Consider the following 21231-nt stretch of genomic DNA (forward strand, 5'->3'; position numbering starts at 1 on the left):
TGAGCAGGCAGGATGGGGGTGGGGGCTGTTTCAGTGTTCAGAAAGAAAAAAAAGCCACCTAAACACTGATTTCTTAGGCTCTTGCCTGGTTTTTTTCCCCAACTGTTTAGCCCCTAAGAGAAAACTAGCCAGCTGAGAAAGCCAAGCAGTTCTCTTTCCAAAAAGAGTCAAACTTCAACATTTGAAATAATCTTTCCCTTACAATCCTGGAGCCCACTTCTCCTTGTTGTATCTTAACCTACAGAGAACCCTCAGATTTCCTCCGTGGGAGAATACTAGTAATCACTGTTGATATCTCGGTATTTTTCAAATGCTTTTTAGGTGTCGAGCACCAGGCTAAGCAATGGGTAAGTGCCAGATAATCTGAATGAACAGAGACCCTGTCCTGTGTGTCCTGAGTCAAAGAGGGAGGAAGAGATAAGAAGCATCTTTTAACTCCATTTCACAGATGAGTAAACTGAGGCAGAGAGAGGTTAAGTGACTTGTCCAAGGTCACACAGCAGGCACTGGCAGAGATGGAGTTGGAATCCAGATTTCCTAACGCCCAGACTATTCTCATTCCCCTGGATAAAGGGAGTTTTAGACCCGGGGGAGAGGGTGTGAGCAAATCTGGAAGTTCATCGTGGACAGGGAATGTGTTTATTGTTGTTTTGTACTCTCCCGAGCACTTAGTACAGTGCTCTGCAGACAGCAAGTGCTCAGTAAATTCGATCAAAGGTATGAATGAATGAAAGATTAGGAATGGGAGAAACAAGAACAGGGCAGAATCGAACAGTGGTATTAATTGAGTGCTTACTGTGTGCAGAGTGCTGTACTAAGCACTTCAGAAAACACAGTGCAACAGAGAAGATGAGATCCCTGTCCACCAGGAGCTTTCAGTCTACAGGGATGCAGAGATAGTTGAGCTTGAGAGGGAGGAAGAGTGTGATCTGGGGCAGAGTGGGAGCGGGGAGTGGATAGGTTGAAACGCATCACTTTTCTTTCCAAGCACTTAGTAGTCCTTTGCACACAGTAAGTGCTCAGTAAATACAATTGATTGATTTTCTTTCTCGAACTCCCACTGTTGGTAAATCATTTTTGTCTGACGGCCTCCCCCATTGCAGCAGAGAAAGTATATGTTGCTTCTGCCAAATTCTCCCAAGCTCTTAGTATCAATCAGTGGTATTTATTGAGTGCTTACTATATGTGCCCAGAACTTTGCTAAGCGCTTGGGAGAGTACACTACAACAGGATTAGTGGACACATTCTATGTCCATAAGGAGCTTAGGTCTAGAGGGGGAGACAGACATTAATCATTGAAGCAAAGAATTTATAGCATAGAATTTAATTTATAACATAATGATTATTTGATATAATATATCATATAATGATTATATTATATGATATAATATAATAAATGACTATGATGATTATATAATAGTATTATGCTATGTTTGTACTATTTTAAATTGATAATATGCAGTTTAGAGCAGAGCTTCGCATTCAAGATGTGCTTAGTAAATACCACGGATTGATTGAAAACATGTTAACCTGCTCAGCTCTCCCTGGCCGACCCCTCCCCTGCGCAAAATGCACCTGGGGTCCACCAGTGCAGACATCACCAGTCGCGCATGGGTGAGGACACTCTGGATGCATCTGTCTGCAACCGAGCTGAAGCTAAATCAGGAACTCACTACATCCTGCCTTCCCGGGTGATTAGCTCCGACCAAATCCCAACCCAGGATCTCCTGCATCATTTGAGCGGGGGTTCAAAACTGTCTTCTTGCGGTGACCTGAGGTTTCCTTGGTCCACATTCTGGGAGGGGGAGGGTTTTTCAAGCAAGCAGACAGCCTGAGACTGAATCCAAATGTCACTGCACTTTCCCAAGCGCTTAGTACAGTGCTCGGCACACAATAAGTGCTCAATAAATACAACCAATTGATTGGAAAGCACAAAAGCAGATAGTTGTAAGCTCAAGTGAAGATTGACTTCAGGCAGCCTCAGGTTAAGTGCTTAGTACAGTACTCTGTACACAGTTAAGTGCTCAATAAATACAATTGAATGAATTTAAACCACCCTGGTGCTTATAAGCCTCAGCACTGTACTCGTCTGCTCAACTGTATATATTTTCATTAGCCTATTTATTTTGTTAATGAAATGTACATCGCCTTGATTCTATTTAGTTGCCATTGTTTTTACCAGATGTTCTTCCCCTTGACTCTATTTCTTGCCATTGTTCTTGTCTGCCCGTCTCCCCCGATTAGACTGTAAGGCCGTCAAACGGCAGGGACTGTCTCTATCTGTTGCCGACTTGTTCATTCCAAGCGCTTAGTACAGTGCTCTGCACATAGAAACCGCTCAATAAATACTATTGAAAGAATGAATGAATAAGCACTTAACAAGTACAATAATAATAATTCCGTAGAGAAGAGACTCCAGCATGGTGTAGTGGATAGAACACGGGCCTGGGAGGCAGAAGGACCAGGTTTCTAATCTAGCTCTGCCACTTGTCTGCTCGGTGACTTTGGGCAAGTCACTTAACTTCTCTGTGCCTCAGTTACCTCAGCTGTAAAAGGGGGTTAAGACTGTGAACCCCATGTGGGACAGGGACTGAATCCAGCCTGATTTGCTTGTGTCCACCCCCATGCTTAGTTTAGTGTCTGGCACATAGTACGTGCTTAACAAAGACCACAGGGATTTTTATTATCTCTGAAAAAGTTCCACAAGCTCCCTCTCTGTGCTAGTGCTTAGCCAACTGCAGGGGTGGTGAAATTATCCTGAATCCTTCTGAATTCTGAATCCTGATTCTGAACCTGAATGCTTCATCCCAGTGCTGAAATACTCTTCCTCTCGATCTAGCCCTCAGAGAAGGCAGATCAGCTGCTGGTGGTGATTCTCTCTTATGGACCTTCCCGCTCCTTGGAGATGGAATTGCCAGAGCCAGCTTTAGTTGAGGCATTTCACACGGAGAGGAAGGGAAGAGGACGTGGACTGAGAAGTTGTGTGGCCTAGTGGAAGGAACACGGGGCTGGGAAACAGAGGATCTGGGTTTTAATCCCGGCTGGCTCCACCACTTGTCTGCTGTGTGATCTTGGCCAAGTCGCTTCACTTCTCTGGGCCTCACATCTGTAAAATGGGAATTAAGACCGATAGTCCCATGTGGGACAGGGACTGCGTCCAACCCGATTGGCTTGTATCCACCCTAGCGATTAGTACTGTGCCTGGCACAGTGTAAGCGCTTAGCAAATACCTCTTTAAAAAAAATGAAAAGAGAATAGAAAGTCAAAACAGAGGGATGATGAAAGAAATGGGGATTTGGGGATTTGGGAGGGTACCCCATCACCTGGGGGTTTTAGGAGGCAACTGAAAAGTCACAGTCTTAATCCCCATTTTACAGATGAGGTAAGTGAGGCCCAGTGAAGTGAAGCGCCTTGCTCAAGCTCACACGGCAGACAAGTGGAAGAGCAGGGATTAGAACCCAGGTCCTTCTGATTCCCAGGTCCGGGTTGTATCCATTAGGCCATGCTGCTTCTCATAGACTGTAAACTCCTTATGAGTGGGGAACTGCTAATTCTGATGTATTACACTCCCCCAAGCACATAGTTAGCGCTCAGCTCATTGTGGGCAGGGAATGTGTCCCTTTTGGACTGCACTCTCCCAAGTGCTTAGTAGAGTGCTTTGCACTCAGTAAGCGCTCAATATATAGAATTGAATAAATACCACCGATAGACTGATTGGATGATTGAAATGGAAGGGCTGAGGTGTAGTTGAGGTGGAGAGCATAGCAGGAGGAAGAGAGCGATACCTGCTGGGGCTATGCTATCAGTGTTGCAGGTTTGAAAGACCACCTCAGACTTCTCCCGGCTTGGTGGGCAGGCTCAGGAGGAAAATAAGCGGCTGACTTGGACAGCTAAGCATTATGCTGATAGTTTCTTGGCCTGCAAATGGGTTTTACATGTAACAGAGAAGTAGCGTGGCTCAGTGGAAAGAGCACGGGCTTTGGAGTCAGAGGTCATGAGTTCAAATCCCGGTTCTGCCACTTGTCAGCTGTGTGACTGTGGGCAAGTCACTTCACTTCTCGGTGCCTCAGTGACCTCATCTGTAAAATGGGGATTAAGACTGTGAGCCCCACGTGGGACATCCTGATTCCCCTGTGTCTACCCCAGCGCTTAGAACAGTGCTCGGCACATAGTAAGCGCTTAACAAATACCAACATTATTATTATTATTATTAACATTCTCATGTGCACTTTACTAGCCATCCACGGTATTTATTGAGCACTTATCGTGCACAGAGCGCTTGGAAGAGTACCATACAACCAAATTAGCGGATGGATTCCCTGCCCATAATGAATTTAAAGTCTAGTGACTGGGCAGAGAAGAGGAGACAGACATTAATATGAATAAATAATTTATAATGTACAATTAGAGAAGCATCTTGGCTCAGTGGAAAGAGGCCAGGCTTAGGAGTCAGAGGTCATGGGTTCTAATCCCAGCCCCGCCACCTGTCAGCTCTGTGACTTTGGGCAAGTCACTTAATTTCTCGGTGCCTCAGTTACCTCATCTGTAAAATGGGGATTAAAAGTGTGAGCCCCCCCATGGACCAACCTGATTACCCTGTATCTACCCCAGCGCTTAGAACAGTGCTCGGCACATAGTAAGCGCTTAACAAATACCAACATTGTTATTATTATTTAAAGCTACACACATAAGTTCGGGGGGGCCGGGCGTAAGACAAATATCAAATGATCACCTATTTGCTCCTTGCTTCCAGAGGGAACATGGCCAGCAGGAACGAGAGCATATGAATGACATTATCTACTCATTTATTCACTCTATCATATTTATTGAGCACTGTGTGTAGAGGACTGTATTAAGCGCTTGGGAGAGTACGATACAACAATAAACAGTCACATTCTCTGCCCACAAGGAGCTTACAGTCTAGAAGGGGAGGTGGACATTCATAGACAGAGAAGCAGCATGGCTCAGTGGAAAGAGCACGGGCTTTGGAGTCACAGGTCATGAGTTCGAATCCCGGCTCTGCCACTTGTCAACTGTGTGACTGTGGGCAAGTCACTTCACTTCTCGGTGCCTCAGTGACCTCATCTGTAAAATGGGGATTAAGATTGTGAGCCTCACGTGGGACAACCTGATTCCCCTGTGTCTACCCCAGCGCTTAGAACAGTGCTCTGCACATAGTAGGCGCTTAACAAATACCAGCATTATTATTATTATTAGACATAAATATTTGCTCATTGCACCTGTTACCCCGGAGAGAATCTGGTGGGCAGAGATGAGAGCTTGCCAGTGCTTGACCCTCTGCAAACCACTCAGGCTCTCATCACTTCCTTCCTGGAGGTTCTAAGTCGTCAAGTCTTCACCTTGGGGTTAAAGATGGTCCGCCATTTATGATGGCCACTCAGTCCTCAGTCTTCATTCAACACGGAGAGGGATACGAAACCTTGAGGAATACAGAGGGAGGCCGTGGTGATGGTTCATTGAGAAGAAGGGGAAGCAGGACCTGGGTTCTTATCCCAGCTCTGCCACTCGTCTGCTGTGGGACCTTGGGCAAGTCGCTTCACTTCTCTGGGCCTCAGTTACCTCATCTGGAAAATGGGGATTGAGACAATGAGACCCATGTAGGACAGGGACCATTTTTAATGCCAGCGCCTCACAAGAGTAAAATGTGGGAGGTATGAAGAGTTCTCCTTTTAATTTTGAATCGAGACTATAAAACTATAACCATAGTAATAAGCATCTGCTTAAGAAAAAGCTCACATGCTATGTAGTAATGTATGAGAAGAGAAATTACGGTCATTTACAATTCAAGGCTCACAACATCTTTCGGGAACCAAAGTCTTCCCTGATTAATTGAAACCTTGAAGAAAAGGCTGAGTAAAGTGGCAGCAAAAAAAAAAAAATTCTTCCCTCACCTTTCAGCTCAACCCTCCCCAGTCTTTATCTTTCTGATTTATTCAAGAAAGAGAACATAAAAGCATCTTATTAGCAATTCTTATCCAGGAGATAGGAGCACTTAAGGTCAATTGAAAGGGGGTTTAGGGAAGTCACTCAGAGAGATTTTTAATTCAGCTGGACACCATAGTAAAAAGTAATATTGTTTCTTGTAAGTATGAATTATTACCAGAGAGATTTAAAACTTCCTTGGAATTGTGTTTCTTTTTGCCACCCTCTAGAAATAGTCACTAGTTGTAGGTGAGATTTTTGAGACAGCCAAGGCAAGAACACAATGCTTTTTTTGCCCTTAAAATTAAAAAGCCAACCTATGGCTCAAATGCCCTTTCAATTCAGAGAGTTCATCCCCGTTTTACAGGCTGCGATAGAATTGAGACTTAAATGAAACAAAGTGATCTCTGCTCTAGAGCTTTCTAGAACTTTATGACGTACGTAAGGCATTTTGGCAACTGCCCAGTTTATTCTCTAATGAAAATAAGCTAATATTCATTTTCTTTGAAGGTGTTTTTTTTCTTTTTCTACCTTACAAAGCAAGGTCCAGCTACTGTATGGACTCATTTCTTATATTAACCCAGTGAGAATGCCGGTTGGTTTTACGTGGACATCGTTAGTTTCCAATTGTTCAACACTCATTCTGCTCTGCCTCCTTAGAAATAGTAATGACATTTATTAATCGCTCAAGGTGAAGGATATTACTGATTTAGACACTCCCAGGCCCACAGGGGTCTCTCAATATAGAGGAGGTAAAAAGAACAGTGAGAAAGAAGAACAGGACACAGTCAACAAAAACAATAGTAAAAAGAGCTTTTGGTTGAGAAGGAGCTTGACCAAGTGGACAGATCCCGGACCTGGGAGTCAGAAGGACCCAGGTTCTAATCCTGCACCGCCACTTGTCTGCTGTGAGACCCTGGCAAGTCACTTCACTTTTCTGGGCCTCAGTTACCTCATCTGTAAAATGGGGATTTAGACTGTGAGCCCCACGGGGGACAGGGACTGTGCCTAACCTGATTAACTTGTATCTATCCCAGCGCTTAGTACTGTAAGTGGGGGTTGTGAGAGTCAGAGACAAGTCAAAGACGACGGCAAGGTTATGAGCTATTGAGGTGGGAGGCTGTCTTTGTAATAAGTGAACCGGCAGCATCCCATAGAAGGAAGTTTCCAGCAGTGACCTTGAGTGATATCTTGTGAGCCTAGTCACCATTTATTCATTCACTCATTCAATCTTATATATTGAGCGCAAACTGTGTGCAGAGCACCGTACGAAGCACTTGGGCAGTGCAATTCAGCAACATAGAGACAATCCCTGCCCACAATGGGCTCGCAGTCTAAAAGGGGGTTGGGGGTGGGGTGGGGGGGGCACCAGAATCATTCATTCGATTGTATTGAGTGCTGACTGTGTGCAGAGCACTGTACTCTGCACTTGAGAGGACGATACAACAATAAACAGACTCATTCCCTGCCCACAATAAGCTTACAGTCTAGTCACCCCCAGGCATCTGGTCCACCTTCCCTTTTACGAAAGGGACTTCCCTAGTGGAGAGATTTTAAAATTAGAGAAGCAGCGTGGCTCAGTGGAAAGAGCACGGGCTTGGGAGTCAGAGGTCATGAGTTCGAATCCCGGCTCTGCCACTCGTCAGCTGTGTGACTGTGGGCAAGTCACTTCACTTCTCGGTGCCTCAGTCACCTCATCTGTCAAATGGGGATTAACTGTGAGCCCCACGTGGGACGACCCGATTACCCTGTATCTACCCCAGCGCTTAGAACAGTGCTCGGCACATAGTAAGCGCTTAACAAATACCAACATTATTATTATTATTAAAATTCAAGAAGATTATGACCTAACAGAGAGGAAAGTGTGTAGGTCTTTTCCCCTCCCCGCAATTCTGCTCACTTTGGGATATCCAAAAAGAAGCTGCGTGACCTAGTGGCAAGAGCCCGGGCTTGGGAGTCAGAGGATGTGGGTTCTAATCAGCGTGGCGCAGTGGAAACAGCACGGGCTTTGGAGTCAGGGCTCATGAGTTCGAAACCCAGCTCTGCCACTTGGCAGCTGTGTGACTGTGGGCAAGTCACTTCACTTCTCTGTGCCTCAGTTCCCTCATCTGTAAAATGGGGATTAAGACTGTGAGCCCCACGTGGGACAACCTGATTCCCCTGTGTTTACCCCAGCGCTTAGAACAGTGCTCTGCACATAGTAAGCGCTTAACAAATACCAACATTATTATTATTATTAATCCCGGCTTCACCGTTTGTCTGCTGTGTGACCTTGGAAGAGTCACTTCACTTCTCTGGGCCTCAGGGACCTCATCTGTAAAATGGGGATGAAGACTGCGAGAGCCCCACGTGGGACAACCTGATGACCTTGTATCTCCCCCAGCGCTTAGAACAGTGCTTGGCACATAGTAAACACTTAACAAATATCCTAATTATTGTTATTATTGTTATTCTTATATGCAGATTTTGAAAACAGCCGTTGGTAGTGCCAGGCTAGCCGCAGCAAACCAGAGGAGGGAGATGACTCCAGGCCACGGTCCCAGACACATGGCCATGCCCCCTTCTAAGACCATTCATTCATTCAATCAATCGTATTTATTGAGCACTTCCTGTGGGCAGAGCATTGTACTAAGTGCCTACAAAATGCAATTCAGCAACAGAGACCATCCCTGCCCAACGACGGGCTCACAGTCTAGAAGGGGGGGAGGGAGACAGCAAAACAAGGAGTCATTAATACTATCAAGATAAATAGAACCATAGATTATATATTCATTCATTCATTCATTCATTCAATCGCATTTATTGAGTGCTTACTATGTGCAGAGCACTGTACTAAGTGGTTGGAATGGACAATTCGGCAACCGAGAGACAGTCCCTGCCCAACAATGGGCTCACATCTAGAAGGGGGGGAGAGAGAGACAGCAAAACAAAACAAGTAGTCATTAATACTATGAAGATAAAGAGAACTATAGATTATATATTCATTAATTAATTCATTCAATAGTATTTATTGAGCGCTTCCTACGTGCAGAGACCTATACTAAGCACTGGGAATGGACAATTTGGCAACAGAGAGAGGCAGTCCCTGCCCAACAACGGGCTCACATCTAGAAGGGCGGGAGGGACAGCAGAACTAAACAAATAGTCATCAATACAATCAAGATCAATAGAACCATAGATTATATATTTATTCATAATAATAATAATAATGTTGGTATTTGTTAAGCGCTTACTATGTGCAGAGCACTGTTTTAAGCACTGGGTTAGATACAGGGTCATCAGGTTGTCCCACATGAGGCTCCCAGTTAATCCCCATTTTACAGATGAGGGAACTGAGGCCCAGAGAAGTGAAGTGACTTGCCCACAGTCACACAGCTGACAAGTGGCAGAGCCGGGAGTCCAACTCATGACCTCTGCATTCATTCCATAGTATTTATGGAGCGCTTCCATAGTATTTATGGAGCGCTTCCTATGTGCAGAGCCCTGTACTAAGCACTGGGACTGGACAATCGGGCAACAGCTAGAGACAGTCCCTGCCCAGTGACGGGCTCCCGGTCTAATCAGGGGAGAGGCCATAATAATAATAATAATAATAATGATGTTGGTATTTGTTAAGTGCTTACTATGTGCAGAGCACCGTTTTAAACGCTGGGGTAGACACAGGGGAATCAGGTTGTCCGACGTGGGGCTCACAGTTTTAATCCCCATTTTACAGATGAGGTAACTGAGGCCCAGAGAAGTGAAGCGACTTGCCCAGAGTCACACAGCTGACAAGTGGCAGAGCCGGGATTCGAACCCATGACCTATGAAGCAGAGTGGCTCAGTGGAAAGAGCACGGGATTGGGAGTCAGAGGTCATGGGTTCGAATCCCGGCACCGCCACTTGTCAGCCGTGTGACTGTGGGCAAGTCACTTCACTGGGCCTCAGTGACCTCATCTGTAAAATGGGGATTCAGCCTGTGAGCCTCATAGGGGACAACCTGATCACCTTGAATACCCCCGCGCTTAGAACAGCGGTCTGCCCATAGTAAGCGCTCAATAAATACCAACATTATTATGACTCCAAAGCCCGGGCTCTTTCCTGCCCATAGTGGTCTGCCCATAGTAAGTGCTCAATAAATAACAACAGTAGAAGCAGCGTGGCTCAGTGGAAAAAGCACGGGCTTTGGAGTCAGAGGTCAGGAGTTCGAATCCCAGCTCTGCCACTTGTCAGCTGTGTGACTGTGGGCAAGTCACTTCACTTCTCTGGGCCTCAGTTCCCTTATCTGTAAGATGGGGACTAAGACTGTGAGCCCCACGTGGGACATCCTGATTCCCCTGTGTCTACCCCAGCGCTTAGAACAGTGCTTGGCACATAGTAAGCGCTCAACAAATACCAACATTATTATTATGCCAACATTATTATTATGACTCCAAAGCCACGCTGCTTCTCACGAAGGGGCTGGGCACCTCATCGGCAAAACAAATAGGGGGATAATTAATATATGCAAATGAAGTCGGTGAATACTATATGCAAATGAGGCCCGGGGCGGGAGGAGGGGAGCGGAGGGAAAGGGAGCGTAGGACCCCCTCCCCCCCCGGCCTCGGGGGCGCGCGCCCCCTACCGGGTCCCCCCCGCGTGCACGCGCCGGCGCGGCCCCGCCTCCCCCGCGTGCACGCGCGTCCCCCCCCGCGTGCACGCGCGTCCCCGGGCGGAGCCGAGCGGGAGGCGAAGGCGGGCGGAAAAAGGACCGGACGGAGGGAGGGAAGGAAGGAAAGCAAGCGAGCAAGCAAGCAAGCAAGCAAGCAAGCATCCAGCGGCCCCCGAGCAGCAGGAGCAGAAGGAGAAGAAGAAGAAGAAGAAGAAGAAGAAGAAGAAGCAGAAGCAGGGACGGGAGGGGAGCATGACACCCCACACCCGCTGAATGGCGCCCGCCCCGCTCCTCCATCTCCTCCTCCTTGTCCCAGGTGGGTGCCGCCCCCGCCCCCGCCCCGTTCATAATGTGGGTATTTGTGAAGCGTTTCCTAGGTGCCCAGCCCTGGTCTAAGCGCCGGGAGAGAGAGAGAGAGAGGGTCCTCAGGTGTCCCACTCGAGGCTCGTAGTCTTCACAGGGAATAATAATGTGGGTATTTGTTAAGCGCTTACTAAGTGCAGAGCACTGGTCTAAGCGCTGGGAGAGATGGAGGGCCACTTGAGGCTCACGGTTTTGATAGAGAATAATAATGTGGGTATTTGTGAAGCGCTTACTACGTGCCCAGCACTGGTCTAAGCGCCGGGAGAGAGAGAGAGGGTCATCAGGTGGTGCCACTTGAGGCTCACAGTCTTGATAGAGAATAATAATGTGGGTATTTAAGCGCTTACTACGTGCCCAGCACTGGTCTAAGCGTTGGGGGAGAGAGAGGGTCATCAGGTGATGCCACTTGAGGCTCACAGTCTTGATAGAGAATAATAATGTGGGTATTTAAGCGCTTACTACGTGCCCAGCACTGGTCTAAGCGTTGGGGGAGAGAGAGGGTCATCAGGTGGTGCCACTTGAGGCTCACAGTCTTGATAGAGAATAATAATGTGGGTATTTAAGCGCTTACTACGTGCACAGCACTGGTCTAAGCGCTGGGGGAGATAATAATGTTGGTGTTTGTTAAGCGCTTACTATGTGCCGAGCACTGTTCTAAGCGCCGGGGTAGACACGGGAGAATCAGGTTGTCCCACGTGGGGCTCACAGTCTTCATCCCCATTTTCCAGATGAGGTCACTGAGGCACCGAGAAGTGAAGTGACTTGCCCACCGTCACACAGCTGACAAGGGGCCGAGCTGGGATTCGAACCCATGACCTCTGACTCCCAAGCCCGGGCTCTTTCCACTGAGCCACGCGGTCCCCCTTGAGGATCATAGTCTTGACAGAGAATAATGATGTGGGTATTTGTGCAGCGCTTACTATGTGTAGAGCACTGTTCTAAGCGCTGGGGGAGATACAGGGTCATCAGGTGGTCCCACTTGAGGCTCATAGTCTTGATAGACAATAATAATGTGGGTATTTGTTAAGCGCTTACTAGGGGCCCAGCACTGGTCTAAGCTCTGGGAGAGAGAGAGGGTCATCAGGTGGTTCCACTTGAGGCTCATAGTCTTGATAGACAATAATAATGTGGGTATTTGTTAAACGCTTACTAGGGGCCCAGCACTGGTCTAAGCGCTGGGAGAGATAGAGGGTCATCGGGTGGCCCCACTTGAGTAATAATGTGGGTATTTAAGCGCTTAGTATGTGCAGAGTACTGTTCTAAGCGCTGGGGGAGAGACAGGGTCATCAGGTGGTCCCACTTGAGGCTCACAGTCTTGACAGAGAATAATAATGTGGGTATTTTAAGCGCTTACTAGGTGCCAAGCACTGATCTAAGCGTTGGGAGAGATAGAGGGTCATCAGGTGGTCGCACTTGAGGCTCACAGTCTTCATTGCCATTTGACCGAGAATAATAATGTGGGTATTTGTTAAGCGCTTACTAGGTCCCGAGCACTGTTCTAAGCGCTGAGGGAGATACAGGGTCATCAGGTGGCCCCACGTGAGGCTCCCAGTCTTCACCCCCATTTTCCAGACGAGGGAACTTGAGGCCCAGAGAAGTGAAGCGACTTGCCCACAGTCACACAGCTGACAAGGGGCAGGGTGGGGATTCGAACCCATGACCTCTGACTGCCCAGCCCGGGCTCTCCTCCCTGAGCCAGGCTGCCCATTGTCGGCCGCACGTGGTTTTATTTATCCCGCGCCCTCGGCGGCCTCTCTTCTTCTCTCCCTCCTATTGTTGGAGCGCTGGCTGTGTGCGAAGCACTGGACTAAGCGCTCGGAATGGAGAGACCATTCCCCCATGATGATGAGGAGGATGATGAGGGTATTTTTTAATTCATTCAATAGTATTTATTGAGCGCTTACTATGTGCAGAGCACTGGACTAAGCGCTTGGAATGAACAAGTCGGCAATTTTAAGCGCTTATTAGGCGCCCAACACTGTCCTAAACGCTGGGTGATGCCTGTCTCCCCTCTCCAGGCCTGGAGCCCGTCGTTGGGGAGGGATGGTCTCCCTCTGCGGCCCGATGGGGCTTTCCAAGCGCTTAGCACAGGGCTCTGCACGTAGTAAGCGCCCCATCAATCCGATGGGATGAATGGAGGGCCGACTGGGTGCAGAGCACTGCACTAAGCGCTCGGGATCTACACTTAGGCCGCAGAGACAGGCATCATTCGTGGCCTCCCAGCTCCTCGTCTTCAAGCTGAGCGCTGGCTGTGTGCAGAGCTCTGGACTTAAACGCTGGGAGAGGATGGTAATAACCCTAATAAAGTTGGTGTTGAAGTTCTTACTGTGTGCCCAGCACTGCTCTAAGCGCTGAAGTGATGCCTGTCTCCTTGTTTTGTCGTCCGTCTCCCCCTTTCTAGGCTGGGAGCCCGTCGTTGGGGAGGGATTGTCTCCCTCTGAGGCCCAATTGGACTTTCAAAGCGCTTAGTACAGTGTTCTGCACCCAGGAAGCGCTCAGTAAATCCGACTGAATGAAGGGTACAGCCATAAGGAGGGACGGTCCCTGCCCACAACGACCTCACAGTGTAGAGTCGCTTTATCTACGTGGGCAGCTCGATTTGCTGGTATCCAACCCAGCGTTTAGTACAGTGCCTGGCACTTTGTAAGCGCTTAAAAACCACTTATCATTTAGATTAAAGGCTGCCCCCCCCCCTCTGGTCTGTAAACTCGTTGTGGGCAGGGAACGTGTGTCTGCCCACTCTGTTCCGTTGTCCTCTCCCAAGCGTTTAGTACAGTGTTCCTCACGCAAATACGTTTAGGTGATGGACTGACCGGTTGCTCAGAGCTCGGGCAGGAAGGTGTAAGGTCGTTGTGGGCAGGGGAAGCGTCTGTATTGTTGTAGTGGACTCTCCCTAGCGTTTAGTTCAGTGCTCTGCCCGCAGTAAGTGCTCAGTAAATACCATTAAGTGATGGACGGTTTGCTAAAAGCTCGGGCAGGGAGGTGTAAACTCGTTGTGGGCAGGGAATGTGTCTGTTTATTGTTGTAATGGACCCTCCCCAGCGCTCAGTACAGTCGCACAGAGTTAGTGCTCAATAAATACGGTTGGGTGATGGACTGTTTGCTAAAAGCTCAGGCAGGGAGACTTAAACTCGTTGTGGGCAGGCCATGTGTCTGTGTATTGTGGTATTGGACTCTCCTAAGCGCTCAGTACAGTGCTCTGCACGCAGTAAGTGCTCAGTAAATACGATTGGGTGATGGACTGGTTGCTAAAAGCTCGGGCAGGGAGATTTAAGCTCGTTGTGGGCAGAGCATGTGTCGGTTTATCGTTGTCTTGGACTCTCCCAAGCGCCCAGTACAGTGCTGCGCACACCGTAAGCGCTCAATAAATACGAATGAATAAGTCTCAGCCCGATCCTCTCGATCGTCACCGCTTCGAGGGCAAGGAGAATGCCCCCTGACTCTATCGTAATCTCCCAAGCGTCCAGTACACTGCTCTGCCCATCCAAAGAGCTCAGTAAATACCATTAGGGGATCTATTGATTTCGAGGAGGAGGATTTCGATTGGTTTCAGTTAGTAAGGGTTGACCAGTTTGCAGACTTGGAAGCGGGATGGAGTTTGCAGGGGGCGAGGATGCCTCGAAATTCAATTTTTTACAGCGCTAAAACTTGGCCTAAGGGTGAGACTTCATTCATTCCCCCGCCTACGTCTTAGAAGCCAAAATCTCCGAGGGAGAGAGGGAGGAGAAGGAGGGAAAAAAAATCTCTTTTTTTGTGTGTGAAGTTGCAAATGCCTGACTTTCATTTTTCCGGTGAAGCAATCAGATTCCTGTTAGCATTAGAAAGGGATCAAAGTCAGATGTGTGATCGGAAACACAATGGGAGCCTTCCGGAGTCATCTGCATAGCGCGGGGTTATTAAGGGCTCTTTTAAGGATGCTGGTGGAATAAATTAAGGGAGATCCTGAGCATGGGATGGAGAATTACATTTGGGGTTTCTGGAGACCTGAATTGATGAGAAACTAAGAAATCAATTGAGAGGAATTTAGGCCCCAATTATGAGCTGCTCCTGCAGTGGGGAGAGGAGGCCGATCTATAAGTGTCACATCGGAGGGGCAGAGAGGAAAACAGATTTAAAAAATTAAAAAAAAAAGTGTCCTAATCAATAACCAGGGATTGGGATGTATTTGAGCTGAATGATGGAGGCCCCGGGATTTTGTTAAGCATTTATTGGTTTTTTTCCACCTTTTCCCGCTGCTTATGGGGTATAATCTTCCAATTTTGAAATAAAGCATGTATGGGTTGATTACTCTTACTCCTATTAGTAGATTACCAGTTCGTGATGCATTTCTGAAACAGTTGGCAGTAGTGAAAAATTGAAATAAAGGCTTGCGAATCCTCATTCCCACTGAGTACCGGCAGCCAGAGTGAGCAACTTTTGGGAATGCATTGTTGGTTTTCTAAATACCCACGCCAAACTGCAGAAATGACTCTCATCGATCTAGTCTTGAAGAGCCAAAGTTGCCCTAAAAGAACAAATATTAAAATCTCAACGTGTAATTTGTCACAAAAGATAGATGTTCTTCACAAAGGAATAGATGCAGGGGGTTCCAAAACACTTCAAGGGACAGGGAAATAAACTTCCTTGTTCACAGAGTCAGGGTTTTGCTAATGATTTCTTGTAAAATTAGACTTTTACGACTTACCCTGTTCAAGATCTTTTTGACAAGCTAGTAAAAGTAACAAACAGCTTGTGCTCAGGGGTTTTCCTGATGATGCTAAAACACTTCCAACAGAGACTTCAGATTAGAATTACTTCGGGTAGAAGAAATGTAAATGAATGAGCGCTCAGGCTACACCCCCAAGTAATACTTGTTTTTTTTTTGTGTGTGTGCGTCCTTATGAGGAAAAGTTAACTGCCTAAGACTAATTTTTCTTAAGATACGCCTGGAGGCGGGGGAAAAATAGAACTTCGTGTTTTACTTAACCTCAGTTTCAGTTACATTTCTGTGACATATTCTTTACAAGCTCATATTCACAACTGACAGACCTTTAATCAGTGATTTCATACTTATACCTCTGGCAAACTCTTTTTTTGTTTGTTTCCCTTTCAGGAGTGTGGAGCTTTAGCGAACTGTTCTTTGTTAAAGAGCCACAGGATATAACTGTCACAAGAAAGGACCCGGTGGTTTTAGACTGCCAGGCACATGGAGACGTCCCTATTACAATCACGTGGCTGAAAAATGGAGCAAAAGTTTCAGAAAATAAACGGATCCACACTTTATCTAATGGCTCTTTATACATCAGTGAGGTGGAAGGAAAACGGGGAGAACCGTCCGATGAAGGATTTTACCAGTGTTTGGCTCTGAACAAATATGGAGCAATTTTGAGTCAAAAAGCTCATCTTACATTAGCAAGTAAGTAACTCAGTGGCTTACTGCAGATGTGCATGACTGTTGATCGACATTATATTATGTTGGGCACTCTTGACAGTTCAACCCTAAAAATCATTTTCTGTTCTAGAGGAAAAAGTATATATTAAACCCTTTATGTAATGTTTGTTTTATTCAATGGTGGTTAGTTATGAGAAAAGATGTAGATTTAAGATTGATCCTTTTTAAGATTGATGCTCTGATGTGTTGGCAACTTTATAGTGCCCCAAATGGTTTAATGAACATTTTGGTGGAATTGAAAAGTATGGCTAACTTGATAAAACACAGTTTAAAATCTCATGCCCCTTGAAAACACTAAGAAGGTGACTGTTCACAAATAAAATGGAGCATCCCCATTGTATTTTTGGTTGTCTGGAGTATCCCTGAGTATTAAATCCTTGTGCCTTACCTATTTCTCCTGTCTTTGAAATAGGGAGCATTGTTTAATTTAGATTCTTAGTGATAGGCATTCTTGATCAGCAAAACTAGCGGAATCCTTGAAATATTCCTAGTCTCTTTCTGCTGGGTGGGAAGGAGCCCTTGGAGGCTTTGGAAAACCCGGATTTTTCCTCATTTGCCATTTGGTCATTGTTATACATTATAACAGTTGATCCCTAAACCATCTGGGTACTAACATAACAGCTGAAGCACTTAAAAAAAAATCACTCATACACTCTTAAGAGTCACAAGTTGGGCAGCTTCCATGCTTCTGTTTGCTTAATGGTGAGTTTTGTGCTGTATTTTGGAGTTCAACTAATTTAGGATTTGTTAGACCACTATGAAGAAGAAACTTGGAGACCAGGACTCTCTCACCACCTGAGCAGAGATGGGAAGAGGATAATGCTTAGGTGTAGCACCATGATTACTTCTAGGCACCATATTCCAGGTCCCAGCTAAGTGGTTGTGGAAATAAGAGAGGGGAGATAGAAGTGATTTTATTTTAAAAAACTTTTCTTTGGTAGGTTAGTACCCATATTATTTAAGGGTTGCTTGTGATAATGAATAAACATAGCCAAATGGAAAATGTGGAAAACCTGGGTTATCTTCCTCAAAGCTCTGCACGTGGTAAGCACTCACTAAATCAGATGGACTGATTAAAGCATTGGCAGTTGGGGCCATGACTTCATTTCTGGAATATCCTCAAGAACGACCACCTTACTTAGCCTCCTAGGAGGGAGCAGATGCTGGATCGCTAGCTCTTTAACCCCTAATAATCTTAATAATTGTGCTACTTGTTAAGCACTTACTATGTGTCAGGCACTGTAGTAAGCGCTGGGGTAGATAGAAGCTAATAGGTTTGGACACAGTCCCTTTCCCACATGGGCTCACAGTCTTAATCCCCATTTTACAGATGAGATAATCTGAGGCACAGAGTTGTAAAGTGGTATGCCCATGGTCACACAGCAGACAGGTGGATGGAACCTGAATAAAGAACTCAGGTCCTTCTGACTCCCAGGCCCGTGGTCTATCCATCAGGCCACGCTGCTTCCCTGTTTACCCTTCCCTGAATAGCCGACAGCTTTCTTTGGAAGAGGTTTAAGAACCTAGACTGCAGATTTAATTTTGGTATAAATATGTTATAATTTTTAGGTTCTATCCCCTTCAATTGTACTCTTTCAGTACACTACAGCAATTTCTTGAACAATCGTCCGGGTGAGGACTAGAGGAGTCTTTTGTGTGTTGAGAGTCAGGAACTGCTAATTTCAGACTCAGGCTGACCATTAATTGCCATTCAACTGAGAGGAGCCAAGAGTTTTGTAGGCTTTTAGGAAAACAGGCAAATGGATTAGAATTGGGACTGCCCAGATTTAAACTGCTCAGCCTATTTTACACCACTTGCTCACTTTAATTGCTTAGACTTCCACAAGCTGGCCAGAGCATAGTGTTACAGTGAAACTAAATATGGTATTGGTTAAGCATTTACTATGTGCCAAGCACTGTAAGTGCTGGAATAGATACAAGACAATCAGGTCCCCCATGAGGCTCAGTCTAAGGAGGAGGGGGAACAGGTATGAATCTCCATTTTGCAGGTGAGCAAGCTTGAGGGACCCAGAAGTAAAGTGATTTGCCCAAGGTCACAAAGGCAAGTATCAAAGCTGAGATCAGAACCCCGGTCCTCTGATTCCTAGGCCCAGGCTCTTTCCCTGGGCTCATACTGCTTCTCTATCAGTATATTCTTAATTTTGGTTCCAAAAAAGTCTGGGGGATACTAATCACATTCTTCCTCTCATCCCTCTCTCCACACCCAGGGAATGGTGTTTAGTGGCTAGAATAAGAGATAGTAATCCAGAATCTTTTTTTTATTTCCTACTAGGTGGCTAAATCAAGTGTGGCTAATGGAGTGGGTCAATCTGGCATTAGGTTTGGGTGGCCATTCACTGGAGTTGTACTGTAAGCTCGTAGTGGGCAGGGATATATACTCTCCCAAGTGCTTAGTACAGTGCTCTGCATTCAATAAATGCTCAAGATTGATTGGTGAGGTCATGAGGTTCCTGGCCCCTCTCTGTGACTGAGGGGAAGGGGAGGTTATGCAATTTTGGAATGGTCCTCTAATATCCTGATGTTCAACAGAAATAATTTAGTAAGCCTATTTGTAATGTTCCCATTTTTTCTTGGTATTAAAAAAAAAAAAAGCCCTCCTCATTTGTGATGATTAAACAAGGTGAAAAGATTACTTTTTTTGAGGCCCGACTAGCCAAGTGGCGTAATCACCCTGCAAATGCTTTGGGATCTTTCGATGAAAGTTATGTCCTTATATTGAGCTGAAGCACAAACTTTTAATCATTTTATTAGGGGCAGTTGTACCCAATTAAGTAATAAAGCAGAAAAACAACAACCGTTGTTTGATCTCATAGTCCAGCCCTTTTAACATGAACATTTGGATCACGTTTGAAACCTGGACTAAACTGAATTATTCAACAAATTCATCCAGGATTAGAAATCAGAATAATCCAGAAATCGATGTGATCTATTATGTAAAAAAGATTATTGACCAGGCAAAGGTTTGGTAGAGTTGTCACCATTTTTGAAGTTACTTCAATGGGGTCCCCCTTTCATTAGCCGGTTGTGGTGTCAGTTGCTGTAAAATCAAATAACTTTATGTTGTCGTCAGGGTGAAGAAGAAGCTATCCAAATTAAATGGGGGAGAGAATAGGCATTAAATGGGCATTCTTTCCTTGAAAGAAGCCAATGCTGTCTTAGTCACCGATAGCAGCAGGGTGCAAGTATGTTCTTTTTCTTTGGCTGGTCAAAGCTTTCACCAGTAAGCTTATCTTTCCCTTCAGAAGCGAAATGCTTCGGGATGCATTTAGGAAACCTAAAACTTTAATCTGCCCAAGAGTTTAAGGTTTTGAAGGCCCAAGGAGATGGGGTCGTGGTTTCTAAACTTAGGAACTAGATGCTGAAGGTTGCACTCTAGGCAAAAATTCCATTATTCATGTGCAAATTAAGAATTCACAGGGTTAAAAGGTTAGAAACCGGCCAGGATGAGGTTTACCCTTGTGATAAAGAGCAGATGACCCTCATTCATTGGCCAAAGCTTTCATGTAGCTCTTCAGCAAAGTTAGTGATTGCCATGAATTGTTCTTGAGGAATGCAGAAATTCAAATGTGAGCAGGCCTTTCCTTAAGTGTCACTATGGAGCCTTATCTCATGAGCACATCAGACAGAGCAGGGCAGCTAGGACCGGGTTCACTCCTCCCCAAAGGCCCTCAGGCTTTGCTTTCCTCTTGTGCAGCCGTGCACAAAAGAATTCAACTAACTTAGTTTGCCCAGGGACATCTCCCCCCCACCCCCTTTTAGGGGAAACTATAGGGTTAAAGTAACATTTGACCAAATTAAAGAAAAAAAAAACTTTTTTCCCAATTGGTATTTTCTTGTAAGGAGAGCTGAAAGAAGGAGGAAAAGTTGCCTGTCCTTCCCCCGCTCCACCGCAGTGTTCTTTGTGAGGCCCCACGTGAAGGTAAAATGTCAAGAATAGAGGATTTTTAATGGTTATAAATTTAGGCCGAGCAGTAAGACAGCACTGTGTGAATACTTTCAGGGTTTTCTGAGAACTAAAAATAATGCATCAACTGCTCAGTACAGTGCTTTGCCAACAGCAAGCGCTCAGTAAATACGATTGAATGAATGAAGCTTTTTTTTTCCTTTTTAAAGTTAGGTGAAAAAGTTTGAGTCAAAATACAAGTTGCATAGAAGTGCTGATGTAGCACCTCTCATCTTCCAACAAAGCTAGAGTGATACACAAGGTTAGGTAAAGATAGAGGAGGAAGATAGTATTCCGTAATCGGCAAAAATGGGAATGAGAGGGATTGACTAGGAAGCTGATTGAGGGCCCGGAAAGGTGGACACTGAGGTCTTGAGTTGGAAGGAGGGGAAGACTTAGAGCCGGCTTGAACATTGCTGATGAGAAGTAGTAACATTTTTCCAGTGGATGGAAAAAAAATACATTTAATGAAATGAAGTGTTTTTGGCCAGCTTGTAGTATTATGCTTTGTCTTTCTGATCCTCTTGCCTCGTCTTTGTATTGTTCTTCCCGAATACACTGCACCCAGGGAGCATTCAATCAATACTTACTACCGCTATTAGAGAACAGCACATTTGGTGGCAATGAAATTACAAGCTGTTGTGATTTAATCGAAAGAGTGCAGGCCTGAGAGTCAGAGGATCTGGGTTCGAATTCTGGCCCTGACACTTGCCTGCTGTGTGACCTCGGACAAGTCACTTCACTGTGCCTCAGTTTCTTCATCTGTAACATGGGGATGAAATACCTCTTTCCCCACCCACTTAGACTGTGAGCCCCACGTGGGACAGGGACTGGGTCCAACCCGATGGCACAATAAGCACTCAGTAAGTACAATTGACTGATGGCTTTGTATCCGCCTCA

The 21231-nt window shown here is 45.8% G+C and overlaps 1 protein-coding gene across 1 annotated transcript in view; it reads left to right on the forward strand.

Annotated features, from left to right (window-relative positions):
- Positions 1 to 10781: 10781 nt before the first annotated feature.
- Positions 10782 to 21231, forward strand: part of PRTG (protogenin) — a 116838-nt gene continuing 106388 nt past the window's right edge. The window contains exons 1-2 of the mRNA XM_029070155.2: positions 10782 to 10889; positions 16029 to 16331. Coding sequence (XP_028925988.1) covers positions 10847 to 10889; positions 16029 to 16331 — 346 coding nt within the window. The 5' untranslated portion in view covers positions 10782 to 10846. The remainder of the gene's footprint in view (positions 10890 to 16028; positions 16332 to 21231) is intronic.

This window comes from Ornithorhynchus anatinus, chromosome 8 (assembly GCF_004115215.2).
Source record: "Ornithorhynchus anatinus isolate Pmale09 chromosome 8, mOrnAna1.pri.v4, whole genome shotgun sequence".
In the NCBI taxonomy this organism is placed as follows: Eukaryota; Metazoa; Chordata; class Mammalia; order Monotremata; family Ornithorhynchidae; genus Ornithorhynchus; species Ornithorhynchus anatinus.